Consider the following 26,672-nt stretch of genomic DNA (forward strand, 5'->3'; position numbering starts at 1 on the left):
TTGATTGTTTTGAAGAAACGGGAAACAGATTTATCCTTGAATCACACACTGAAATACCTGCAGTTGCTCACTTATTTTGTTTTGACTCTTTGTATGTTTACTTTCGAAAAAAAAAAAAAACGTCATAAAGAGATGCCAGTGTGGGACTGTAACAGTCCTTACGCGTTCACGTGTAAGAATGTCCCCACTAGGGGGCGAGCAAAATACACACCAAGGTTATGATGACCAGGTCAAAAGTGCATCACTGTGTCGCTTTACTGGAGCAGATACTCTGCTTTTCACACGCTGCTGCTGCAGGGACGGTGACCAAACCAGCCCGCATGTAATGTGTCCGCTGGAGGTCACGAACTCAGACTCTTTGAGTCTGCATTGCTGAATCTGAAGTGTAGCTGTTGCTGTGTGAGCGGCACCTGTCAGCAGGTGGGATATACCAGGTAGTAATAAATATTTTGCTGATCTGGTGTATGTAGTAGGAAAAATGGTGACGTGGTGGTACATTATGTGATCAGAGCATCGACACCGCAGCTCTGTGGGATGTTCCTCGTCTGCAGCGGCCCACAGAAGGAAAACCACTGGAACACAGACAGGGTCATGGTTGCCAGGGGAAACGCTACTATGGTATTAATGTAGTAGAAGTAGAAGGTGCCTGAACCCACAGAGCATCACAGCGCTGTGCAGCTGCTGGCTGCTCAGGGTATTAATGCTGACCCCTGTCCACCACTAACAGCATCTACAACGGCGGTGTTTGTGTGAGAGCCGGACCACAGAGCACTAGAAACAGGTGATGTGATGAGAAACTTTCTAAAGAAAATTACAAAGGACTACTATATTTATTTTACTGTGTTGACCTCAGAACGTGGATCTGGAAGAACACTCAGCATGAGAACATTATCACTTGTAACTTAATTGACAAACCTCTGTGACAGCTGTCATGAATACTGAGCACAATAATGTACACAACATTATGGAGTGTATTCAGAAACGAGCACAGGTGCCTGTCAGCTTCTAACAGGAAACACCAAAACAAAACTGCATGTAACAATCACAGATAAAAGAAAGGAAAGTTTTATTTGATTACATTGATCACATTCAAAGCAAAGTGCATCAGCGGTGTACAATCATTTCGAGGATTTGTGTCTGCATATACAAGGGCTGACAGTGAATGCTTCCCTCCAGTGGTGAGAATATGAAAGTGTTCCCCGAGTTCGTTTGTGAAGCGCTCTTAGTAAGGCTTCCTCAATTAAACTTGAAAATGCCTACTTGGAATTTTTATTTCTGCTGACTTAGTTTTTTTTTTTTTTTTTTTTTTAGAATATTTCTGCTTTCATTTACGTAAGAAAAATTGACATAATGATGTGTACACTGTATGAGCAGTGCACAGTATTTCACTAATTCAAAATGTTAGTAGATTATGAGAGCAGAACGTGGAAGGTCAGACGAGGGTCAGACTGGATCCAGCCTCAGTCAACATCATCTCCATGCCTCGGTTCGCCTCGGTTCATCTAGGTTAGTCAAAGGATTTCAAAATCAAAAAGGGGCTTTTGGTGGGAGCCTTTCTCGCCTCTCTTTCTCCCTTCAGTCCTTTGTAACTATTGTGCACATGTCCTCCTCTTCTTTTCCCCCTGAAAGTACAAAGACATCGCTCATCACTAATCAATTCCAGTCTGTTAATGTATCTGTTGCTGGGATGCATTTTCCATGCACTGAACTGGAGAGCTACTTACTGAAGCACTTCTGCAACGTCCGAGATTGCCGCAGCACAGTGTAAGATAATCCAAACACCAACAATATGCCGAAGAAACCCCCGATGACACAGCCGATGAGAGTGGCATAGCTGGCGCCGTTGTCTGGAAAATGAGATATTGCTGTGTGAGTGAAGAACAATGATGGAGGTGATAGAGAAGAGAGATTCAGGAAAAACATGCTTCATACATTTTTTTCTCAAAACATTTTGGCCTGAATACACAATATTATAATATCTGTATAATATCTATAAAAAAAGTATGAAATCGAATTGAACAGAGAAACTGTCTCTGACTGTCTGACTGACTGTCTAATGAAGTAATGCTATTAATTCAAAGATTTATGTGATTGATTTGTCAAATAAATGCTAAAAACCTGAAGACTTCTCCTGTCTGTAAATTGACTTGAAATACACCATGCACACTGAATAAAATTATAATTACTATGTATTATCATTAAATAAACAAAAAATTCAAGATAAATTTTGTGCTTGATCGACATGCTGAAGAAAATAAGCGAGATATCTAATTGGACTATATTTGTGGTGTTTTTGGTGTGTTGTTTGTTTTTTACAAAGAATGAAAAAAAAAAAAAAAACCAAAACATGTGGTAACATATAAATCTGAATGGGTTAAAAGAGTTTTCACCATAAACACGGAGGACGGCAGCCGCAGTATCAGGATTATTTGACTGCTGACACACAACTCGTGTGCCGTTGTCAGGGAAGGAGGTTCCTCTGAGGGTCCACACAGCCATAGACTCTCCTTTCTCCACATCACAACTTCCATAGAGAGCCTGAGTAGCGAGAGGATGAGAAGAAAGTGATGAGAAGAGCAGACAAGACGCTGAAGACAATACAAGCATGATAGAAGGCCCGGCTGGCTCCAGAGAAGATTTCAAGAAATGGTAATGTTTATGTGAAAATGTTGATAGGGACAGGTTTGACTTCATGTCCCGTTTGTTGAAAGGTTTAATATCTTACAGTAAATTACCATTAACTTGTGTCTCATATCTAAGCCCGTGTATATCAGGGCGATGATGTTAAAGACAGGCAGACAGGGGTCCCCTCACCTGGGGAATATCTTCCACGTGGCCTCGGGGGCAGCTGAGGCTGTAGTTGCCGTGACTCCCGTAGAAGATGAAGGTCAGATTGGGTGAGGCTTCGGGGACCCCACAGCGAAACACCGCAGGTTCTCCCACAGCCACTGTGACGTCAGCTGGGCGAGTGAGGTAAGTCAGAGCTGCAGTGGCGGTGTTACTGACAGGACTCACGGTGGCGGCGCTTTGAGCTGGAACGGTCATTGTGTTGATGTTCGGGTGGGAGAGAGGGATAAACAGAAGAGAGCCAGGAGCTGAGTTATAACAATGTTCGTAGAGATGCATAAAGATGTTTATAGAGATTTTCTTTCCCACTAAATCATTTCCTGTTAAAATGATCAATTATCAGCATAAAACGACACAGAAAAAAGAGAAAAATCAGATTTCATCAGATTTGAAAACATTGTGAGACATCCTCTTTACTATCACGGCTTTTCACCACCAAGCATGCAGGTGGTTTGACAACTTGAGAAAAAGTTACATACACAAAACTCATTTGAGGTTGAACTCAACTGTGCAACTGCCCTTAAAGAAGTTCAGTTCTTGTATTTTTTGTCTTTGCCTGAGGTCTCTGTGCCGCAAACAAGTTTTTTTGCATTTTTTGTTCCTGCCGGCAAAGCGATCACTGCCGCCTGACCCTCTGGTGCCGCAGTAAGGTCATGAGCCACGTCTGCCCCCCCACCAGTCACTACAGCGGTGAGCCTTCCTGTCGCAGTGTTCTCTGGTGTTTGAACTGCAACCTTCCACCTTTCCATCTGACCACTCCAGAGTTGCCTATATCATCACCGTCCTGCATGTAGAGCGAGGGAGTGGGGAACTTCGGTGTGGGAGGCTAATTCACCTGTCTGTGCTTCTTTGGAGAGTTTCACCCAGGAAATGAGGAAGGTGTTTGACAGACAGCAACTTGGGTCTTGGGGTGGAGCGCCCTCTGGTCATCTCAATGTCTTTTGTCAGCCTTATCGCCAGGTGGTATCAAGGAACCTCAGGAGGATTTTCCTGACCTGTCTGTGGTGCCAGCTGAATATCTGGACCTGAAGCCTGTGCTTAGCAAATCTCGCACCACTACTCTAAATCCACAGAGGCCGTATGACTGTGCCATTGAGCTCCTGCCAGGAACATCACCACCTAAGGGTAGACTATACTCACATTCATCCCCTGAAACGGATGCTATGAACAAGTATATAAGTGAAGCATTGTCTGCAGGCATTATTCGACCATCCTCTTCTCCAGCAGGTGTTGGCTTCTTCTTTGTTGAGAAGATACTTTGTTGTATTGATTTTCACAGTCTTAATGACATTACGGTTAAGAACCGCTACCCTTTGCCTCTAATTTCCTCTGCCTTTCAGAACTTACAGGGAGCTACCATCTTCCCCAAGCTGGACCTGTGCACTTAGTGCGCATTTATGAGTGTGACGAATGGAAGATGGCCTTCAACACCCCGAGGGGGCACTATGAGCACCTGGTAATGCCGTTTGGGTTGACGAATGCCCCAGCAGTCTTACAGGCCCTTGTCAATTATGTGTTGCAAGACATGGTAAACAAGTTTGTTTATGTATATCAGGATGAAACTCTGATCTTCTCAAAGTCTCGACAGGAGCATGTGCAGCATGTAAGGCAGGTCCTGCGACGCCGACTGGAGAAATGTGAATTTCACCAGGACACTGTGTCCTTCTTGGGTTCCATTGTCTGCTGGAAAGTTGAAAATTGACTCCTCCAAGGTCAAAGCAGTGGTGGAGTGGCCCCGACCCACCACCTGGAAGGAACTGGGGTTCCTGGGCTTTGCTAACTTTTATTGGAGGTTCATACGCAGCTATAGTTCCGTTGCTGCACCACTAATAGCTCTTACCTCTCCCAGGGTTCGCTTTTTCTGGTCTGCCGCTGCAGAGGAGGCTTTTAAGGAGCTTAAGAGGGCCTTCACTTCTGCTCCATCCATCCGCCTCAGGTTCTCCACAGGCGTCATGCATCAAGACTCTGTCATCCAGGAGTCCAGCGCACCTTGTCTCGTCTACGCCAGAGGTTTTGGTGGCCCCACATGCAGAAGGATGTGGTGGAATACGTAGCTGCCTGTAACAACTGTCCCCAGGGACGTCCAACCATCCCCCAGCAGGACGACTTCACCCGCGACCTATTCCTTGTCGTCCCTGGTCACATATAGCCTTGGATTTCATCACCGGCCTCCCAGTCTCTGAAGGGAACAGTGTGATACTTACCATTTTGGATCGTTTCTCCAAATATGTGCATTATGTCCTGTTGTCCAAACTGCCCACACCTAAAGAAACTGCTCAAGTTCTTGTGCAACATGTTTTCAGATTACATGGCCTTCCCACCTCGGTGGTCTCTGATAGCGGGCCTCAATTGACCTCTCGTTTTTGGAAGGCCTTCTGTACCCTCAGCTGAGCTGTTGTCTGGCTTCCATCCACAGACCAACGGTCAGACGGAGAGGGCCAATCAGCACCTGGAGACCGCCCTCTGCTGCATGGTCAGCCAGAATCCATCCTCTTAAGAGTCAGGTCCTTCCATGGGTCGAGTATGTGCACAATTCTTTGCCTGTCACTTCTCCCCGTTTCAAGTCTGTTTTGTGTATCGACCCCCATTCCTCCCCTCACAAGAGGAGGTTTTGGTGCCCTCTGCTGAGACCTCCGTCTACAGGAGTCACCGGATCTGGAAAAGAGCAAATGCCTAACTCCTTCAGACTTCAGCCTGTCAAAAGGAACAGGCTGACCACCTTTGTTCTGCTGCTCCCCGTTACTGGATAGGAAAAAGGGTCTGGTTGTTGTCCAAGGACCTGCCCCTCCGGACTGTCTCCAGAAAGCTGACGCGCAGGTTAATTGGGCCGTTTCCTGTCTCTAAAGTTCTTAATCCTTCTGTTGTCCGTTTACAGTTGCCCCTGACCCTTCAGAGAATCCATATTATCTTTCACGTCTCCCGTGTTAAGCCTGTCCGCACCAGCACGCTCAGTCAGTTGCCTTGGTTGTTTGCCAGATTGTAACCTGTGCTTCTGCTCATTGCTTTCCCTGCCTTTTTTTTTTATCGTTCTGACCTGTGTCTGTTCTTGTGTTTTGTTTTTTTTTTGGGGTTTTTGTCTTTCCTGAGGTCTCTGTGCCGCAAACAAGTTGTTTTTGTATATTTTGTTCCTGCTGGAAAAGCTCCAGTAAAGCTACCATTAGCATCACTCCTACCTCTGTCCTGCTATTCTGCGTTTGAGTCTTCTGGTCCATGACAAGTGGCCTCTAACCACCGGACCGCGGACCAATACCAGGCAATCATGAGTTGTATATTCATGCACTTTGTTTTTATTTGTTCCTATGTGGGTCTGTGAAAATGTTGTCTTGCCAGTCAATGGCACAAAGAGGCTTGGGGATACAGGATATTAATTCATGTTACAGGCCTCAGATGTATTTGGATGTTCTAATGAGTGGAAGCATCTCTCCTATTTGCTGGGTAGCAGTAGAATGAGGAAGTGGGACACAAAACTACTCAAGTGAAAGAATTCCCATGCAGGGTTGTACACCTACCAGATCACTGGCAAAAGTCCTCTTGTTGGCAGCTGGATGGGATTTTAAGCTGACGCTTTAAATAATATCAATCCCTTGATGAATTCAAGGAAACTTTACCTATGACATGTCTGTCATTACCTGAAGAGGAAGCGGTGAGTAGGAGCAAAGCCAGAAGCAGCGAACAAACTTTACTCTGCATCCTCATCTCTCCTTCCCTGTTCTTCTCCATGTTTTACACTCAGCCTCTCTTACTCCATAGGTTTATCTGCACAGGCCAGACAATGTAACATTTATGTTATAAGACATACAAATAGCTCAGAATTTAGCTTGCACGTACATGAATGCAGATAAGCATGGTATAATACTACAATAAGGTAATTCTCACTTTGCACATTTACTTCACGATTATCATTAAACTTTCTAACATGCTTGTAGGCAACATCCAAGCAAAAACATCGCAGATGTTTAGTTTCCTCTGACAATTATATTCAAGTTAACTTCTCTAAATCAGTATTGCAATCCCACCACCCATATTCATAATCCGCTTTTGTTTTTGTAAGTATATGAAATAAAGTAAAATACTAAACTCTAGAAGTGCATGACAGATCAGAGTGGCGAGATCAATGCCACTAGCCGCAAGATGAATGTCTGCAGGAAGCTTGGATGGAAGTTTTTAGCAGCTGATGGAACTCCTCAGAAGCCTCAACATCTTCGCTGAACTTCTTAAAAACACATCCGGCGGTCTCTCAGTAAACGGTCAGGTGAAGTTCTGACTCTCTCTTTACCTGTCCTTCCCTCTGTCCACCCCTCCAGTCTGACAAAGTCATGAAGCAGGCACCTTCCTATATTACAAAGCCGATCACTGAGAATCTGAGAAACAGGTTGAACGGGCCTGGCCTGAACCAAAGCATGTTAAGACTGAGGGTTATTGCTTGTACTGTCTTTACTTACTGTCTTTTACTTTCTTTATGCCACACAAAGACAAACCCATGCACACAAGCACACCCACACGCACAAAGAACAATAGAATTAGACAAACATCAGACAAACATTTCCAAATGCCTGTCTTTCTCTTGGACATGCGTTCTTGCATTTACGTCTTTGATTATTTCCAATGCTACTTTAATTTTTCTTTCAATTTATTTCATTATGGTCATTTACTTATCTTTTTAATTTATAATTTTGGAAAATCTGTTTACACTGTGTTACTTTACAGTAAACAGGATGAACATTAGAGGGGAGGTTGAAAAAAAGATTCTCACTCAGCAAGGGCATCAATGTTATGAGCATACTCTTGGTATGGCACCCTACACTACACCCCCAACTTTTTTTTTAACCAAACTCCTCTCTCCTCCTGCTGTCCATTGAGATGCAATCAGTGGATAGATGAACTTATTGCTGACCTTGTTATCAAGGTTGTTTTCAGAAAAAAATCTGTGAAAATTTTAATCGGTGTCGTCACAGGAGGTGCTGGAGCTATGCCTGGTTGAAGAAACTACAGAAAGGTTGTATTTATTTCCTGCCTGGCGATCAACCAAAAACTGATGGCGTGAGAGTTCAGGAGCAAGTTTGGCAGCTGGAAAAATGCAGCTGGCCTTTTATTCATTCCTACCTCTGTATGTCATCCACCATTTGATTGTGGCCTCTTACTGGGAGAGTGATATTGAGTTGAATGTGCTTTTATGTATTTGTTATGAATGTTTTATGTCATTGTTTGATATATTAAAAATGAGTGAACATGTCTCATTGGTGTCAGGGTTTTATTGCTGAATCAAAGCAAGAAATGCTGCCCCCCTCTGTTTCCTATTCACGATACTACGCTTTATCAAACATTTGTCCATTATCTATGGCACTTATCTATCAGGGTTGTGGGGATGCCGGAGCAGAGCATCCTCATCAAGGCTAGCATATAGAAACACACATCCATTAATGTCTACAGGTAATTTAATGTTTAACACATTCTCTATACTGAATGACTGGCATTTCAGACTCAAATGAACGGCTTTTACAATATTTATGCATGTTTTACTTTTCTAAGGAGAAACAGTTTGTTTTCATGGCCAATTTTGTCTTAAAATTATTTAAATAGAAATTTGGCATCACTCCTCATGCAACATCCATCACATTCATAACAAAATGCTTTAGCTTTAGCTCTCAAAGTGGTGTGTGGCAAGACAGTAATTATGTGCAGCACAAATAACCTGCTTCAGATAAAACTTGACAGTGTGGGGTAAACACAATTTAATAAAAACGCTTAAACTGATGTGCAAGAGACTGGCCATTTAAATACTGTGGAAGTGAGGCACTTTGCATGTTTACTAAATCGGCTTTTAAAAATAGCATTAGGCGGAAAAGAGACTAATGAGATTTAAAGATATCCCAGTGCATTTTGCCAGTGGATGGCCTGGTGTCAGAGTCACTGTCCTCCTGGTTCTCACCCTTCTCAGTCTGCACTGGCTCTGGCTTGGATCTGTTGGTGCCTTATCACATCAGAAGAGTTTACTCAGAACCTCACAGATGTGACCTGATCTGCAAACAGTTTTTAATTGGCTCTTAATGAATTTTTACATAATCAATAACACACATTCAATGTAACATTCACATTCACACTTGTTGCTTTAACATTAGAATGAACAACAGCAGAAAAAAAACAGTCCTATAATCTTTTTTTGTTTTCTTAAAGAGTGTTTGGTTTATTACTGACATGTGCATGGGCGATAAAATAAATAACATTTATCTTATCGCACAGGACTTGGAACGAATAATCAAAAAATTAAGAGCAAACAGAATAAATATATTCCAACACTGTTTCCTGTGGTTCAATGACGTTCAATAACTACGTCAAAGTTCATCGTCTTTCAGCTAAGCAAATTGAAATCCAAATTTTAATGTTTCAGTGTGGCATCTGGGAGGGAATGTGCACCACACTGTATGATCTCCAGGTTGTCATTCTCGCTCACTGAGAACTGCCCCCACTGTCAACAGTGACGCTTTAAAGTTGTTTTTCTTCAGTGCACATGATATCAGCTTGTCGTAGTTATGGGGTGTCCTGGAGTTTTTGCAGCGGAAGTCCTTCTAGTGCTGACCTCTTAAGGATCTGTAGCAATTGTTGAACTAAGGACATAAGACTGGTGGTTGGATGACTTCTTTCTCCTGAGAGGACAGAAAAATGAGATATTCACAAGAATCTTTGAGCTACTTTTCTTGAGCCATGACAAATCAAATATGAAGTCATTTATCATTACAAAGTTACAAAAGCACACACTATATGTACACATATATATTTTCACTATTATGTAGATGATCCTTGGTTATACCGAATACCGAATGAAACTAATCAGCTAATCAGACTTCAGGCACGTCTTAACATTAATATGACCTGGAAAAGGAGATCACATTTCTCCTGTGCTAGCTGCTCTTCATTGGCTCCCAGAATTTAAAATTCCTCTACTAACATACAACATCCTTAATGACAAAGCGCCACCATATCGCTGAGGGCTAATAGTTCCTTCTTGTCCCAGGAGGTTTACTTGTGGTCCCCAGAGTCTCCAAGAGTAAATCAGGAGGCAGATTTTTCAGGTATCAGGCTCCTCTTCTATGGAACCAACTCCCAGTATTGGTCTGGGATAACTGATTAAAACCTTCCTTTATGACAAAGCCTACATTTAAAAATGTAACGTTGAATTACTTTTTCCTTTAGTTGTGCTGATACAGGCCTAGGCTGCTGGGGGTTGCATGAGCACCTCCCTCCCTCCCTCCCTCTTTCTGGCCTCTCTGTGGCTCTCTCTCGCTTTGCCCCATGCATATACATTTTATCCTTACATGTCTCTAACTTTGTCTCGTCCTGCAGTCTATGTTTTGTCCCTCCTGTCCTGTATATAAATATATATGTACATTCAAGACATATGAACACGCTAAAGTGGTCAAAGAACTAGAACTTACCTTGTGATAAGGAAGGCAATGATGCCTATAATGAGCACTAGGACACCGATGGTAACGCCGATAGGCACCCATTTGCCTCCTGTAGACGGGGTGCTTGCTGTTTTAAATAGGAGAATGAAAACAGCTGCCTCAGTTAATAAACAGAACTGCCAGGCTTTTTTTTTTTTGCACTTTTTATTATAGAGCACATGGACAATACTTATGTTTGAATTAATGAAATGAAATAAATACATGACTTATAATGACATTTATAGAGCTTCTCTCCTTCTATTTGGTATTTGAGCATGTAGAGAGACAGCAAACCAAATGAAAAACAAGGAGTTATGTAGAGGGCCACCTTAACCATGCTGATACCACGCTGTCTCATTAATAAATCACTCAAATTTAATTGTAACAAAGACAAAAGTGAGAGTTTACTGCACAGAATGTGCAACCAACAGCATTCATTAAATATACACACAACAAATATTTGTGCCAAATCTTTACTGACAATCTTTCTGTTTCAATAGAAGGGTTGTATTTTACTATTTCTGGTCATTTTTTCAGCCTGTAATGAGAAACAATATGTAACAGGGGATTGCAAATTACAGATGTTTGAAAGTTTCTAAAATTCTTTTGAAACAAAAACACTTCCCAACACCGACTAGCCTCCCCTTCTGTATACACAACACAAAATGAGGCTCTAAAACCTTAAATTGCTCCACATCCCCTTCAGGAAAGACAAGTTAAAGTTGCAGCTAACCCTGCCGTCACATGTTTGGCCCTAAAACAACTGCCACTGTAAAATTTGGTTGGAAAGCAAAGTCTGTCCTTCAACAGACTATGATGCCTCATTAAATAGTTATATCCAGATATAGCTCACAGTTTCAGTTCTCATTAATAGCAAAACATGTCAAGTCAAGGGTTGCAAAGAGGAAGTGGTTTATACTTCAATGTCCTCACCTCTTTAATACTTGAAATGGTTGTGAAGAATGAGTGATAACAACAAATATATGATGGTAAGGCGCCATCTTAGTGATGACAGTGATTGCATGGTGATGACAGCGGTCATTATAATCGGATGTAGGAGTAAATTAAATATGCCCACCTCCCACCAGCAGCTGTACTCCCCTCTGCTCCGGCAGCTTCTCTGTTGGATGATTGGTGATGAAATAAAACACATATGTTCCGCTGTCTGACTTTCTCAGGTCCGAGATCCTCAGGGAGCAGTTATTGGTTCCTGGTAGTCCCAGGTACTCCACCCTGTTCTGGTAGGATGGATCTGGGAAAATACCAGCACTGTGGAACACATACCTGGCAGAGACACATGTATTTTTTTCTAAATTCTGTGCCATCATCAGTTGCACATCTGCGCTTGTTACTGCTGGTGTGTCTTAAATAATACCTCTCTGTAACACAACGGCTGTCTTCGAGGCACCACATCTCAGACAAAACTTTGTACTGCTGTTCTTCGCCTCCTCCGCCCTAATGGAGAGAATCACAGAGACAAAGCATTTTAAAGCAGCAGCTTTTGGTTATTTTAACATGACTCAGGATATTCAAACCACTATTGTAAACTCAGAATATTGTATTTACAGCAGTTCGTTTTTATGACAGATGTCAGGCCTTGCACAGTCGACACAGAGGGATATGGATGACTGCAGCAGCTAACAATGGGCTCTTTGTTAACTTACCTGAGCAGAGAGCTGCCCCCTTCCACTGGATTCATTATAACTACGGGGGTCGTCATAGGAACAAGGGAGAACCACTGAAGAACCAATCACAGCACAGATGGGACCAGCGGGGAGATGAACAGACCAATCACCTGCTAAGATACCTGAAGGACAGGTGGGTAGTGTTTCATTCAAAACGTTTACGGGGAGACCCTCTCAAGAATAACCCTAACCCTTCAAAACAACGGAGATGCTAAAATGTTTTAATACACAATCACAACCTCATTACGCTTCCACCACTTTTTAAATTTGTTTTTAAAATGATCATCACCGTGCTAAAGATGAATGCTGGTGACATAAACATATCTCACCTTTCAGGGAGAGTGCGAGGAGCAGCCAACAGCTTTGTGCCACTTGTCCACCCATCTTCTCAGCGCTCTCTGTGAGTCCTCAGTCCTTCCGCTTGTGTACCAATCTGCCCTGGAGCTCTTTGCCTCAGACAGTGTTGTGCTTGTTTTTCTCTGGAGGAAACAGACACTCACAGTTCAGATGATCTAACTTCCCCTTTGTGCTTTGGAGATGACAAGGCTTTCATGTCATATAAAGGGAACTACATAAATGTGTTTCTGTTGTTACTGGGAGACACTGTGCGTCTGCTGACCCAGTGATGTCTACGCTTTGGGTCCCTACTGGTGTGTTGTTGTTGGGGTACCTGGACGGTGGGGTCACCTGTGCAGCCAGCAGGCAGCCATGAGAGCTCTCGTGCCCCTTCTGTCCAATCAGAGAGCTAGTGTGACGTCACTTGCGCCCCTCCAGTGTCCAGCTGAGGGAACGATCTCACACACACACACACACACACACACACACACAGCAGCCCGGACAAACCTCCACTAACTCCGTTTCACCTCGGCCAACTTTCCAAATGGTTCTCCCGTTGCCATCAGAAGCGGACGCAGGCGGCTTCGGTTGATAGAAACTCTTAAAACTGTCGCTGAAAAAACTTGTTTCTCTTCTCTTTTGGTGGGTCAGTAACCTGAAAAACAAACAAACAAACACAGGAAGGATTTACTGAAAACTGGGATTTTACTGTCGCAGGCCTTTGGCAGTATCGTCGACTGTCTTCGAGACCAATACGTTTTTTATTATTATTATTATTTTATTTTTTATTTTTTTCAAAGAAATAAAGACAGAAGCAGGACAGCAGGCCACACACACAGGTGAGTCACTGACTCACCTGATCTACAGACACTTAATGCGCTGCTGTTAAACACTTAAAGAACTTTTGGTTTGAAGAATCACGTTTATTTTTGAGTGTGGGGGACAAAAAAAAAATCTTCGTAATCATGTCAGCCCCCAAAACTCTTTGAGTCGCTGAAGTGCTAAAACTTAGGCCTATAGCCTCTTATTTTTACGTTTATACTTTAGGTTTGTTCGCCGTTATAACCTAACTCATCATAATGACTAACTAAAGCTGATGATACACTCTCTTAATGTCTTTGTTCTGCTGTCGTGGCACCGGTTTAACCTTTGTTGATGGTTAATTAACCCAAAGACCAAAGCACAATAATCTTTACATGTGACATACGCAGTCATTTCTTCTCTTTCTTTAATGTCTTTGTATTTTCTTAGCCATTTTTCCAACTCTGACAGAGGTTACACAACTGGTACACTTAGCACCTGAAGAAGGTTGGGCCTCTGGACTGGTCTTCACAGAGCACATATTTAAAATATATTATCAGTAGTGAGGGACAGGATATATGTCTGATATTGTTAGGATTACATTTCCTTTCAATTTATATGATGTGTTGCACGTAGGGCTGCAAAGGGCAGAAACTTTCCATGGGGAGTTAAACTGGGGAATTTTTGAAATATTCAAATTAGGATACATTACAGAAGAAATTTGGGAATGAACTGGAAATTGAGGTGGCAATTTGAACAAACTATATCATATTCAAACATAGATGTAAACTTTAGTTTTTTTCCATAAGCAGACATCTATACAATGAAAAACGTTTCCATTTCGACAGAATTACTTATTAGTTTTCATTCTTTTGTTGAATAATCAACTCTTGAATTGAAAAACATGAATGCCGATTTAAATGTTATTCATTCCTGCCTCCCTTACCCAACAAAAAGTATAATAGCAACATGTATGTATGGCCTGAATAGCCTTCTACATATGGTTGAGAAATTAGATAGATATATAAGTGTACTTGTGTTAAATCTGGTTATTTTAGCCAAGATATATGCTACAATATATTTTCCTGGGCTATATCTAGGATTCCTGTCAATGGCCAACCTTCAGTGTTGAAAATGTCCGCCCTGTTCTGGCTTATTCCTATATATTTCCATAAATTCCCATACAAAGTTTCCAACATCGAACATTCCTGAAATTTTTTGCAACTGTAATTGCATTAAATGTAATCTTTCTTCCCCCCCCCTCTATCTTTTCATTAACACGGGCTAAAGGGACCGGTGAGGGCTTAGCCCATCTTTCCTGACGAGTCGAGGAGAGAAGGAAACAAGGAAGGAAGTGCGCTCATCATTTACTGCTGCCCCCTGCTTCCCATTGTGTACAGATGTATGCTGAAAAAGTTGTCAGAGAGGGGAAGATGGGTGAGTGTCCCTTTCACATACGTCTTTCCCATTCGTGGACACACAGGAAACTCTCTCACACGCAGAAACACGCATGGATTAAAATGCTGTGCTGATCGTGCTACAGCTCATGCTGCCTGCTCTGTGTATTTGGGACCAGACATCAGTCCACTTGACAGTTAACCATTAACAGATTTGTTCAAAGCTGGCTGGCTGTCTCGCTGATGTTCTCCTGATTTATTTTTGAGGTTTGTCTTTGGAAAACATTGACTAAATTGGTTGTAATAATGATGTCCTCACTTGTTGGTGAGACCAGGGATGGTTCTCACACTTTCTGGAGATTTTTTTTTTTTACAATAAATCAAAAAGCATTTTCACTGCAACACCTAACTACTTTTTTTAAACTGGAAAGTTAAATTTGCCAACTAATGAAACATTGTATTTCGGTGGTTTTATAAACACAGGTCTCAAAATTGGTTTAAAAACAGGCACACCACTGTTACAACCCTCCCAATGTACAGGAAAGTTGTAACACATGCCAGGGATGATTGTAACATGTTTAAAATATGCATAATAAACCAAAAAGATGAAAAAGATTATTTATCATCCACATTATTCTGAAATTGCCACATGAATTGTCTACTCCTCTGAATGATTTGTCCTATTTTATTTCATCTGAATCCCTCTTCAGCAGAGGAAGTGGGACTCCACTGCCTGTCTTCCTTTCTGATATACTGTAAACAAACGTGTTTTCATTGATTTTGAACATGTAAATGATTGTCATTAATTTAAGATATAATCTAGTTTACGCCGGTGAACATTTGTCCAACATTGCCCTTCGTCTTTTTTACATCACATTACTTATTTGAACGTTTATCTCAGTCACTGTCTCTCTTGTTTGACATGAGAGAGTTCTATTTTTTTCGACAGTCAGTAGAAAAAAAAGGCATGTAAGGACGTTGTTAAACAGTTGGTTGGGTATACAATGAGCTCTTAAAGCTATGGTGTTATTTGGTGATCAAACAGTGCAAGTGGAAACATTTATTTGATTTATCCTTATTATGTTGATGTGCTACGTTTTTAAAATGACAGATTGAGAGAAAGAATCCAGCTTGTTTTTGATTGAAGCGACTACAAGTGTCCAGTGTTGTGGCTGTTCCTGGTCTTTCATTTTACAGTCCATTTTCACTGGAAAAGACATCAAAATGATTGAATTCATCTATTTCCCAAGACAGGGCCATCTCTGTAGCACCACAATGCTTTATATATACAATGTGTGATACATTTTATCTTAATCAAAAAATTGCATCCCTTGATTTGGATATTGCCCTGCCAAATTGCAATTTCCAGCCCTAGCTGTCATAAAATGTCGTGATGCTGTGTCAGCCAAATGTTTGGCAGCTTTATGGCTCCTGATGATGATGATGATTATGCATATAATGCATATTATATGATGTTTTTAAGATAAGATTACCTCCTGTATTTTCCTGTTGCTAAGAAGCACTTATTATACTCGCTATAATATGAACTATGAAACTATGTTGGTGACAGTCTCACTGGCAGAAATGTCTCCTACATTTTGGACTTTTCGATAGACAAAATAACCCTAACCCTAGTATAAGTTCTCACAGTGTACAGTGCAAAAACAGTTTAAGTACCCACCTGATGGTGCTGGGCCACGCTAAGAGCAGGCACAGTGAAGCCAGCAGTCTGTAGTTGAACGCTGTTATCACCTTTGGATTTTCTGTCGCATCAACTGGCCTTCTTCCTGAGTCTGTCCGTGTTGTATTCTAACTTGCGTTCTGTGTCTGAACGTGGCCAGCCAGATGTTTGGGTTGTACAGCAACGCTATAAATCCACCCAGATGCTATGAATCAGGCCGTGTTTGTGTGCATGTGTCTGTAATTACAAGAGAAACCCAGTCCAGTCGAGGAGTGGCTCATATGGTGTGGCTTTGTTTTTTGTTTGTGTGCATAGATTAAATGGGGCATAATTTTTAGAGGCAACTTGTATTTACCATATTTTGAAAAGCTTACAACCTGCATGTCTGAGCAAGTATAGAGACATAAATATCCACACTCAAGTATGGATTGTGTTTATATTTACTTTTCTCCCATGACAACCATGTCAAGTATGAGTCATATCTTCTGCTGGATCCTCGTCTCTATGTATGTGGGGTCTACTCATCCGTCATCCACTCATAACACACCTAGATACGTGGAAGTTTAGTGCCTATTTCCCAAAGTCCACAAGTGAGTGCCGTTAACAGGAGAAAGGATAACACAGTGAATGCAGCGAGGTGTTCAATCAAATCAAAGCAGCTACTGTGCTGTGATTTTCTTTGGAGAGCTCGTGTCAACCAATGAAAACTTTTTGATACAGTTGGAAATGCTAGAGAGATGTAGAAACAGACCTTCGAGTTAAAATGTTTTAGTCAGATCCACCTCAGGCCAATACTGTTTAAAAAAGGGCTCCAGAGGGTTACATCTAGTTAGATCTAGTTATAAATAGAAGCAGTCGGCTGATCGGACGTCAGTGCTCTTTTGAACGCCCTGTAACTGTATGCATCTTCATGTTTTTCTCTCAATTGTGGTATAGGGAGCGTGCGGACAGCGGCATATCTCATCTGGTACACAGCTGCTTCTATTCACTCACAGTGAGGTTGTTATATCGTGTGCTAAGCTAAGGGCAACCCTTTCAACATCACACAGAAATAGACATGAGTCACTCTGCTGTATCAGGCTGGTCACAGGACGCATGGATGAGGATAGACAAAACCCAGAAAAAATATGCTGTAGCATGTCTCTGCGGATGGCTCATACACAGAAACCAATGATTCATTCTTACCTCTCATGCCAGATATATTTAATACGGCAACAAATTATCCCGTTACACTAAATCAGTCTGAACGTGAAGTGTATTGTAAAATACTTGTATTTACAACAACATTTATACACCATCACATTTCTTCAGCTTATTGTTTTGTATGAGATAAGGTAAAGTCAGTTTCCTGTTTGTAAGGTCAGACTTAAATCAAAAGTAGAGACACTTGTCACTACTAAATTGCGCTGGGGAGATGAGCGCTCTAACCACGACACCAATACTACACTAGACTGTATTGTGTTATCTCATAGTTTAATTTATGTTTTAAAGAAATGCTTGTAAATGTGCATGAACTCTTACATGACAGATGAGACCAAAGCATTGACTGTAGTTATGACAATTTCAAACTAGAGTTTCAGTTTACGAAGGAAAACGCATCTGAATGCCAGGTGAAAATTATAGAGTGAAGTGTTATAATGGCAGAGTTGGAGCTGAAGTCTTAAACTGCAGAGATTTTAATGCCATTTATCCTGAAAAAAAAAAAATCAAGAACTTGCTTCTGCAATGCAATGGCTAAAAAAACACTTGAATGACTGAATAAAAACTTAGAAGTTGAAAGATGAAAAAGAGTGCCAATTTAATTCGGACGAATATCTTAAATGAGAGCTCAACTATTCAAAAATGATGAATAAGTATTTACATTGCTTCACTTTGCTGAAAATCCAGCTAGCTATGATGTAATAATCAGAGCTGAATGCTGAAGTCAGAACTTTAAAAAGTAAAAGTAAAAGAAGCTACAGTATTATCTAGAACATTAGTCACACATAATTAGTTTAATTGTGTTATAAATGCCAGTGCTAATGAGATTCTGCAACATTTACATCACACTTAGATTTCTTTTTGATTGTTAACCATATGACAATATATGAATTTTAGTCATCTATCAGATTTTACCATCATCTATGCCTCTGCCTTTTTAGTAGACTTCTCCCTCAAAAACTCATACACTGGAGAATGTGGTTTCAGGTAAAGGTAGACATAATGGCGTTGTTGTTCTCGCCTGCTGTGAGGCGGTAAAAGAGGGAAGGAAAGAGAGAGAAAGGAGGTGTGGTCGGGTGTGCAATACCAGCATACTGCAGCATACTTTATTGAATTATTTAAAGAGACCCAACAGGAGCTTTGAGTGTTTCCTGGAGACCACAGAGGGACTGAATCTGGTCTCCATTGAGGCTGCTGACATTGATCAGATTGTTAATATGTTTGAAATTTTTGTTTTAAATTGTACCTTTTTTTTCCTTGCCCCCCCCCCTTTGCTCCGCTCTGTCTGGGACAATAACACCATTATTATGATGACTAGAGGGTTGGGGGGAAACGTGAGGAGGGGAGAGCTGGTATGCGAGGGCGCGATGAGCAAAATTCCATTACTTGAACAGGTAGAGTTGACCAGGGAAAGACTGAGGACTGCAGGGAGGGAGCAGATGTGAGGACAGAGCAGAGAAGAAGTCACCAGCGTGACAGGACTACGTAGATATCACATTCCTTGAAAAAATCAACTTGTTGGCAACTTTTTTTTTTTTTCATCTCTCACCTTTAATGATTAATCTGCCATTTCCTTAACTTAAATTAAAAAAAAAATCTACTCTTCGATGTGTGAGAGAGATGCAGTCAAAAAGGAAACACATCTGACATCCGACATACATAGGGCCGATGTACATTATTACAGCCCTGGGCATTAAGTGAACAGAAAATCCACTACAAGTTAGCACATTTTACTCATGGACTCAGTTTTTTGAGAACCGTGTAAACACACTGTGCTGTTTAGATTTAAAGCCTCTATACAGCTGTTTTTCACTGGGTTTGACCTTTCATTCAGGAATGAATGTTAACTTACATGGTTGTCTTATAACTGTGTGAGATTTTTGCAATGGCAGTTGTCCACCCTGTGTGAGTAAATTTTGCCTGGTTTACTTTGACAGCATCTTCATGTTGGGACAAGTTGGGATTGTGATTTTCATGTCAATGATTACACCTTTGTTTATCCCATTACATGTTTGCAATGAAAAATGTGTATTAACTCTAAGTTGTGGGTCAAACTGACAAAGTGTGCTCAAAGCAGAGCATAAGAGGGCAGAGAGGGGCACACTGAGAGCAAGGCATGCATGTGCACACTAGATAGACATGGCACTATATCCCAGTTTAAGAGTTTGTTCTTGCTTTGTGGAGAAATGCTAGACTTTAGACTATTGATCTAATCAGTGTCATTTGTACTTTTCAGTCTGTGCCAGCAAAATGCACTGTATGTCCCCACACACTGCAACATTGAGCTGAAATGGTCATTTTGCTGATGTTTGTTCTGAACATTCTGAACATTGTGTATTGTTTTGTCAAATGGCTGCATGGATTCATAAATGCCAGCAACAACACAGTTAACGTTATTTAATACCTAATAATATTTATTCTTTGAATAATATTTACTCTCCAAAGTCTTCTTTTCAGTTACCTGTTTATTTTTTGGCATGCTATCTGATGTTGTAGGCTTGAGTCCTGAGTGCTTATCTGCACTGGCTTCACACTCAAATTGCACACATGTATGCTTGCATGTGTGTCTGCAGGGAGCAGGGGAATCTCTCTGACCTGTGTGTTGACCCCGTGCCGGTTGATTGGGGTGTGTGTGACGCTGATGATCTTGGGAGCCGTTGGAGCAGTCGTTTGGGCCGTAGGTTAGAACAGATGTTCATTCATCAAAAGTTTCATGAAAATAACCTTCTTCGTTAATTGCTGTCATGCATCGTGCTGCCTTAACAACTACCTGCTGTTTTTGTTATTCCTCTATAGTTACATATTGCACAATGGAGGAAGATACAGTACTGTATGATGGTGAGTACATGCTAATAGTTTCCAACGCTCAGAATTCTAAAACGTGGGTTTGCAGCAAGTTTTATATTCAAGTACAGTACAGGCCAAATTTTGGACACACTTTCCTATTCATTTGAATGAGAAGGTGTGCCCAAACCTTTGGCCTGTACTGTATGATAAACAGTAAATATACCTGATATATACCATACAATATGTACATTCCAAAAATCAATCGCTATCAGCACAAGACTCAAAATTGATCTCTTCTTAGGGCAAATTCTCAAAAACCCTGATATTCCTGACGAGCACAAAGCATACACGTTTGGTGCATTTCTTTATCTGATCTATTTGCAATCGTTGAAAAGATGTAGTACTCCAAGGTCTCCTTCTACTTTCATCATATCCCTAACTTAAGAACTTAAATTGCCTTGGGTAAGTGTCTACCAAACATAAAAATGACAATGAAACTTGGTCATAAAGAGCCATGACAGCCCCTCATACAATGCAATAAAACTACATATTTAAAATGACTAAAATCTACAGAACATCATATTGAAATAGTAAAGCAGAGTTGAGAACAGACTCACTTCAGGGACTGAATGGACTACGAAGTCCGAGGCAGTTACATTTGTTTTCTGATTAAATCCTAGTTTGCCTGTTACTCAATGGGAACAGGTCAATAACAAATAAATATTGTTGGACTGATAAAGAATAACATTTCGTGAAAAAGAAAAAAGAAATATATGTTACGAGCAAAGCGCAGTGGAAAAGTGAATCTTTATCGTCCCCCTCAGTCCAGGTAAATTCTGCTGACCAGCGACTCAGAGTCTTTGACTCCACTCAGAGACGGTGGCGCCAGGTGTGCTCCTCTTCAGCCAATGAACTGTTGGCTAGCATCAGCTGCGAAGAAGTGGGCTTTGTCAGGTGACATACCTCAGATGCAACAACATCTCAGCGTCGCACACTGAGTATAGTTAGAGTGTAACGCAATGTAATGTATTTACGCCTTTTTCAGTGTGGTTAATTACTCGGTCACATCTGTGCCAGAGGCCAGTGGCGATGGCGGGGAGTTCTTCTGTGTCAGACAGGAAGAGCTCAGCTACGGCAAGAAAATGAAAGACTCATTGTTCCCATGGTAACAAACACCTGTCTTACAGCAGGCTGACCTCGCTCAGCTGTAGCCAGTGTTTTCTGTGGTTAACCCTGTGTGCCTGTGTTTCAGTGACTGTGAAAGTAGGGAGGTTCTCACACTGCTGTGCCAAGGTAAGATGTGAGCTCAGGTCCACTGGTTCTTTCTGTCACCCTGACATCATTTAGGCTCTCACAATTCACATCCACCTCTTCATTTTGCCACATGCTCGGCTTCTTCTGCAGTTTTCTTCCTGAATATCTTTATCTTGTTTATTTGACTGTTTATTGCTTACATGTCACCTTGGCATTCCACTTATTTTCCTCTCCGTCTCTCTTTCCTCTCTTTCCCCGGCAGACTGTGGCAGGCGGAGTTTTGCAGCAGACCGTATCGTTGGCGGTGTGGATGCCAGGCAGGGCAGCTGGCCTTGGCAGGTCAGCTTGCAGTACGATGGTGTACATCAGTGTGGAGGCTCTATCATATCAAACCGCTGGATTGTGTCTGCGGCTCACTGTTTCCCAGAGTAAGACACAGGGCTTGATTCAACACAGATATGAAAGTGAGACGATAATTGACAAATATGTTTTATGGGTTTTATGGAAATTTGCTGATGCTGATATTTTTGATATGATAATGTGTGCATCATTTCTGTATTTTTTATTTTTTTTTTTTAATTCATTTGAAAATGGGATTACAGTAGGATGGGGTCTGCCCGTAGGACACAGAGAGAATCATTTGAGTTCCGGCTGTAGCTAAAGTTTGTATGTGTGCGCAACCGAAAAAGTAAAACTTTTCTCCCCGTCATTCTTTCCATGTTAGACGGTACCGCTTTGTGAATCGCTGGCGTGTGCTGCTTGGATCCATTTACAACAAACCAGTCAACGCCAATGTGGTGGAGGTGAAGACCATTGTTTACCACAGCAGCTACCTGCCGTTTGTCGATGCTAACATTGATGACAACAGCAGGGATATTGCCGTTTTGGCCCTCACACAACCGCTCACTTTCAATGGTAGGACACACAAAGGCATGCAGTCATCTTCATCAATTCGTCAAACAGACTATTCAACACACATCTGAGCCTGTGATTGTATAATGACAGCAACAAGAAATGGAAATGTTGTTAAAGAAATGGAGAAATTGGCCTGCTTTAAGTTTCATGTTTCCTGTTCATGCGAGCACCAACATAGTCATAAGGACTTAACCACCAGTACTTTTACAGCCTGTTTCTTTCTTTTTAATCTTTAATAAAAGGTCCAGAGATCATCTGGGACACCATCAGACTTTCATGGGACACATAAGAATTGAAAATGTAAAAGCAGGTCTCAGGCTGCTCCAGTGTTACTGTGATTTGGTCAAGCAAACTGAACGATAGCAAGAAATACAAGGTGTCGATATCGTCATGTCACATTTGAGTCCTTGAATCCTGTTGAGGTTGCTATGAAATGCCTGCACACGTTGTTGCAGTAACTTGTGTCTGACATCTAGTGTTTGACATACACAATTACAACAACAGTATTGCGTTTCCCTGGGGGAAAGTATTTTCAGAATAGTTGAGGGCTGGCTGAACGTACAATACAGTGTGTCTGTGTTGTTTCCAGAATCAAAGGAAAAAATTGTGTTGTGGTTGATAGGTGATACTTTTCAGCCCGATGTTTTAATGCCCCATTTATTAATGATTCCCCGTTGATTTGGAAAATATTAGTCAGTTAAAGTTCCACTCTGTTTATTGGCAACAATAAAAACAAAGTTAAAAGAGAAAGGCGCCAACATAAATAACTGACAAAAAACTTATGAGAACCAGAATATCAGCAACATCGTGTTTGGTAAAAAAAATCTGTTGCTCTGCCTTTTCGTGACGGTCTTGCTTTTTCTCACATACTTAAGTGAAGTAAATATTTGATTGTTTAAAAAATCTAGATATTTACTCCACAACCTCGTTTTGCTGTCTGGACAAACAAGTGCGTGTGCTTATTTCTCTTTGTGTGTAGAATACATTCAGCCTATTTGCCTGCCAGCATATGGGCAGAGAGTGATAGATGGACAGATGGGAACAGTGACAGGCTGGGGAAATGTTGGCTATTATGGTAAGTCTGTCTTCACAGCTGAACTTTAATATGCCGCTCAAAAGTTTGATAAAATTGTCTGGCATGTTCTTTGACAGAAATAGCTATCCCCCTGTCGATGTTTGGTCATTTCTATGTAATATTTAGATTTCTATTTGTTATTACTGAGGTAAAAACTGTGCAGTTTTGTTTCTCTTACTTGTTTTTGATATTTTTATTTGTAGGCCATTTGGCAGATGTTCTTCAGGAAGCAAACGTCCCCATCATCAGTGACGCTGTCTGTAACGCTCCTGATTACTATGATAATCAGATCACCACCAGTATGTTCTGTGCTGGTTATGAGAAGGGAGGCACTGATGCCTGTCAGGTCAGACTGTACTTGTGTTTACTGAGCAAATTCTGGTATTTCTTTTGTTTGGTTCTTTAATAAGGGAAGACCACTCATCCACTTATATTTTCTCACTGATGTATTATTGTATGTCTACTTGGATGAATTTCTGTTTATGCTCGTATGACGTTGGCGCTTATAATGTGTGTGTGTGTGTGTGTGGTTTCAGGGAGACAGTGGGGGCCCCTTTGTTGCAGAGGACTGTCTCTCTAAGACTAGTCGGTATCGTCTGCTTGGGGTTGTGAGTTGGGGAACAGGCTGTGCCATGGCAAAGAAACCTGGGGTCTACACGAGAGTGTCCCGCTTTCTGCCATGGATATCTACTGCCATGAGGGTGAGCAACTGAGCTTTTTGTTGTTGATTGCGCTGCCATTGTTGTCAAAGTCTCGCTTGTAAGGCCACAACAGAGGCAGCAGTTATAGTTTATCAAACCAACTTTGGTTATTTAAATACACAGCAAAGCACACAATAATTCACAGCATGCAGCATAAGGAATGTCTGCAAGTGCTGTAAGTGCATGATTGCGAAACGAAAAAAAACGAAAACCGCCAAAATAAATAGGAAAGCACAGAGGGTCAATACACTATGCCATGATGCCAATTGTAGTAAAAAAGATAATAGTTTCTTGCCTACTGAATTTGTTGACTGCCAATAACTATAGTAAATTACTATTATTATGGCCTGTCGCTCTGGCATTCAGACCAGCCAATAAACCAATCAGCACCAGTGCGTGGACATTTCCCAGACTTCCACATACAAATACGGGCCGCATCTGTTCATATTCAGTTTGCCAGGGGTTGAATGAAAGTACAGGCTATTCTCAAATGAAGCACTTTTCTATTGTTTTCATTAACAAAAATGTCAGCAAGGTTATGAGGTGTAACAAAGTAACAGCCAAAACATCACGCGTAGAAAACATTCAATAAAAGGCAAGCCAGAATTTCCTGACCCGCCTCCCCAAAACGCAAAAAGCATTCAGCTGCTAAATTGTAGAAATGAAATGTCTTAGTAAAGCCTTTTTGCACTGCTACATGCCCAACCAGGTCAGAGGCATAAAATTACTGTTCCATAAATCTTTCAAAACTGGAAATAAAACTTTAACTGTACATGTGTAATACCAATGTGATACACTATGGATGTGTTAAAATATGTGTTCTTGTCTCTCTCATCTAGAATTATCACAACTCACCAGGGGTTCACAAAATGGCACGGACATGAGATCACTGCAAACGTATTTCTACTTTTCCTTCGCTGGGGTGAAAATATGGACGGGTCCAGCAGATGTCAGTGGGGAGTTTTACATTGGGTGCTGGACAGCTGTATCACAGATTGAGATTCCTCTTTTTAACTACAATACAACTACTAGATTTCCCCATTATTCCCCCTTGCTAAATAATATCGATGTTATACTCCTTAGCAGTTACAGTGCAGTCCAAAATGTTTGCATGTGTCTCGTATATGTTTCCTTCGACAGATCCAATCTAATATAAAATAGTAGCTGTTATATAAAAGTGTTATGTCTCAGCATTTGTTTTCAAATCATTACTTTGATATAAAAAATAATAAGGATTCAAATTAGTCATTCTAAAGCAATTAGTCACTTAACTGCTCAATTTGTTGTAGACAGCTGTGTGTTATTTCAGTTCATGCAACAGTACACTATGTCTGAGTGTGCGATGCCGCCATTAAGGTTGTATTGTCTACCATAAGACCATACTGGTGATAATGAAAAAAGAAAAAGGAAAAGTACAGTATATACATATATAATATACAGTATCAGAGACGTTAATGGTTGCTGGTTCGTTAAAGTAACTCAAAGGAAAAGGAGAACATGGCAAACCTGGTGGAGGAAGGAGAGTAAGTCATGAGGATGAGAAGAAAATAATTTCGCTTGGCAAGAAAAAAATCCTTTCAATGACGGCGCAGTCAGTCAAGCAGGCTCTCCAGGGAATAGGTGGACATGTTTTCATATATACAAAAAACCCTGACATCTTGCAGAATGACATTTGTTAATGATTTCACTGTTTAAAGAAGGAAAGGGATCAAGGAAGAAGTCGACATAACCAATATTTGATTGCTTTTGAACCCCTTAATTTTGGAAACTGTGTGGATAAAGGATTATATCTTCTGCACAGTTTTGTCTTTGCTGAAGAAAACCCACTGAAATAAGAGCAACAACTTGGCACTTTGTTTCAGTGTCAATATTTTTGTTTCTTTTTCACATTGAATGTGCAGAAACAAAGAACCTGAAGAACCAGGCAGAGTAATCATCTAAATACTGCCTGAACTGTATCCTGTATCTAAGCAGGCACACAAAGATAGCGCACAAAAACAGACATGATCATAAGAAAAGACTTGTTGAGTTTGACAATCTGTCTTACTATGAAATAAAGTTTATATAAAAGGCTTAAAGTGAAATGCCAGAAACGTAGTTCTGGTCTTAAAATGCCAGTTTTGTAAAATATAATGGGGTTATTTTTCTGAAGTCTTCTTCTGTTTGCTATCACCAGAAGTGAAGTTAGAAATAACCAGTGTAATCTATGAGCTAAACAACAGCCAATGGGAGACTTGTAAAGGCTCAGGTTTATCTTCACTCTTCCAAATGAGATTGCAAGATTCATACAATAAGAGGCCGAGATTATTTACTTAGATTTAATTAATTTAATGCAATCCGCTTGTTTCCCATCAGTTAGTGTTGCAGACCTGGACTTCCTGCAGTAAGTGCAGACTGTTCCAGTGTTGAAAACTGTCAGTAAAGATCTTACACAATCTTGGCACATGTAGTGCTTTTACAGTTATTGATGTAAGAGGTGAGTGTAGTTTGAGCAATTCGGTTTTAAATCAGTTTTGATTTGAAATTTTACAGATTAACGTTTTACATAGTT

General features: G+C 41.0%; 3 protein-coding genes across 5 annotated transcripts; 1 reads left to right on the top strand and 2 right to left on the bottom strand.

Annotated features, from left to right (window-relative positions):
* Positions 1 to 1,257: 1,257 nt before the first annotated feature.
* Positions 1,258 to 7,257, bottom strand: LOC115045595 (uncharacterized). 2 transcript variants are annotated; one of them, XM_029505358.1, is made up of 6 exons: positions 6,926 to 7,204; positions 6,477 to 6,603; positions 2,815 to 3,032; positions 2,391 to 2,538; positions 1,725 to 1,847; positions 1,258 to 1,622 (listed from the first exon to the last, which is right to left on the bottom strand). In XM_029505358.1, exons 2-6 carry the CDS (start codon positions 6,565 to 6,567, stop codon positions 1,576 to 1,578), a joined length of 627 nt encoding a protein of 208 aa, XP_029361218.1. In that variant the 5' UTR covers positions 6,568 to 6,603; positions 6,926 to 7,204; the 3' UTR covers positions 1,258 to 1,575. The 2 variants fall into 2 exon arrangements, 1 of the variants encoding a protein (XP_029361218.1); XR_003840889.1 differs by having other exon boundaries at positions 1,725 to 2,538; positions 7,124 to 7,257.
* A 1,606-nt stretch (positions 7,258 to 8,863) lies between these two features.
* On the bottom strand, positions 8,864 to 16,390 carry LOC115045071 (uncharacterized). 2 transcript variants are annotated; one of them, XM_029504558.1, is made up of 8 exons: positions 16,190 to 16,390; positions 12,662 to 12,965; positions 12,304 to 12,453; positions 11,954 to 12,096; positions 11,665 to 11,744; positions 11,368 to 11,573; positions 10,281 to 10,377; positions 8,864 to 9,491 (listed from the first exon to the last, which is right to left on the bottom strand). In XM_029504558.1, the coding sequence occupies exons 3-8, from the start codon at positions 12,356 to 12,358 to the stop codon at positions 9,428 to 9,430; spliced, it is 645 nt and encodes a 214-aa protein (XP_029360418.1). In that variant the 5' UTR covers positions 12,359 to 12,453; positions 12,662 to 12,965; positions 16,190 to 16,390; the 3' UTR covers positions 8,864 to 9,427. The 2 variants fall into 2 exon arrangements, with proteins under 2 accessions (XP_029360418.1, XP_029360417.1); XM_029504557.1 differs by having other exon boundaries at positions 12,645 to 12,965.
* On the top strand, positions 14,504 to 25,250 carry hpn (hepsin). Its single transcript, XM_029504556.1, has 12 exons — positions 14,504 to 14,548; positions 19,963 to 20,070; positions 20,186 to 20,227; positions 21,001 to 21,130; positions 21,222 to 21,341; positions 21,429 to 21,469; positions 21,693 to 21,858; positions 22,155 to 22,345; positions 23,325 to 23,420; positions 23,624 to 23,766; positions 23,957 to 24,121; positions 24,961 to 25,250. The coding sequence occupies exons 1-12, from the start codon at positions 14,512 to 14,514 to the stop codon at positions 25,003 to 25,005; spliced, it is 1,284 nt and encodes a 427-aa protein (XP_029360416.1). The 5' UTR covers positions 14,504 to 14,511; the 3' UTR covers positions 25,006 to 25,250.
* The last annotated feature ends 1,422 nt before the right edge of the window (positions 25,251 to 26,672 follow it).

This window comes from Echeneis naucrates, chromosome 6 (genome assembly GCF_900963305.1).
Source record: "Echeneis naucrates chromosome 6, fEcheNa1.1, whole genome shotgun sequence".
NCBI lineage: Eukaryota > Metazoa > Chordata > Actinopteri > Carangiformes > Echeneidae > Echeneis > Echeneis naucrates.

Bases quoted from the DNA above. Each gene is read 5' to 3' on its own strand.
- LOC115045595 (XM_029505358.1), bottom strand. From the start codon at position 6,567: ATGGAGAAGAACAGGGAAGGAGAGATGAGGATGCAGAGTAAAGTTTGT. The intron at 3,033-6,476 runs GTAATGACAGAC...TGACCGTTCCAG, and splicing joins ACTCACCGCTTCCTCTTCAG to CTCAAAGCGCCGCCACCGTG. The intron at 1,848-2,390 runs GTGAAAACTCTT...CTCATTTTCCAG, and splicing joins TGCCGTCCTCCGTGTTTATG to ACAACGGCGCCAGCTATGCC.
- LOC115045071 (XM_029504558.1), bottom strand. From the start codon at position 12,358: ATGGGTGGACAAGTGGCACAAAGCTGTTGGCTGCTCCTCGCACTCTCC. The intron at 12,097-12,303 runs GTGAGATATGTT...CCTGTCCTTCAG, and splicing joins CCTCGCACTCTCCCTGAAAG to GTATCTTAGCAGGTGATTGG. The intron at 10,378-11,367 runs GTGGGCATATTT...TATTTAAAACAG, and splicing joins AGTACAGCTGCTGGTGGGAG to CAAGCACCCCGTCTACAGGA.
- hpn (XM_029504556.1), top strand. From the start codon at position 14,512: ATGTATGCTGAAAAAGTTGTCAGAGAGGGGAAGATGG. The intron at 14,549-19,962 runs GTGAGTGTCCCT...GTGTGTCTGCAG, and splicing joins TGTCAGAGAGGGGAAGATGG to GGAGCAGGGGAATCTCTCTG. The intron at 21,131-21,221 runs GTGACATACCTC...CGCCTTTTTCAG, and splicing joins GAAGAAGTGGGCTTTGTCAG to TGTGGTTAATTACTCGGTCA.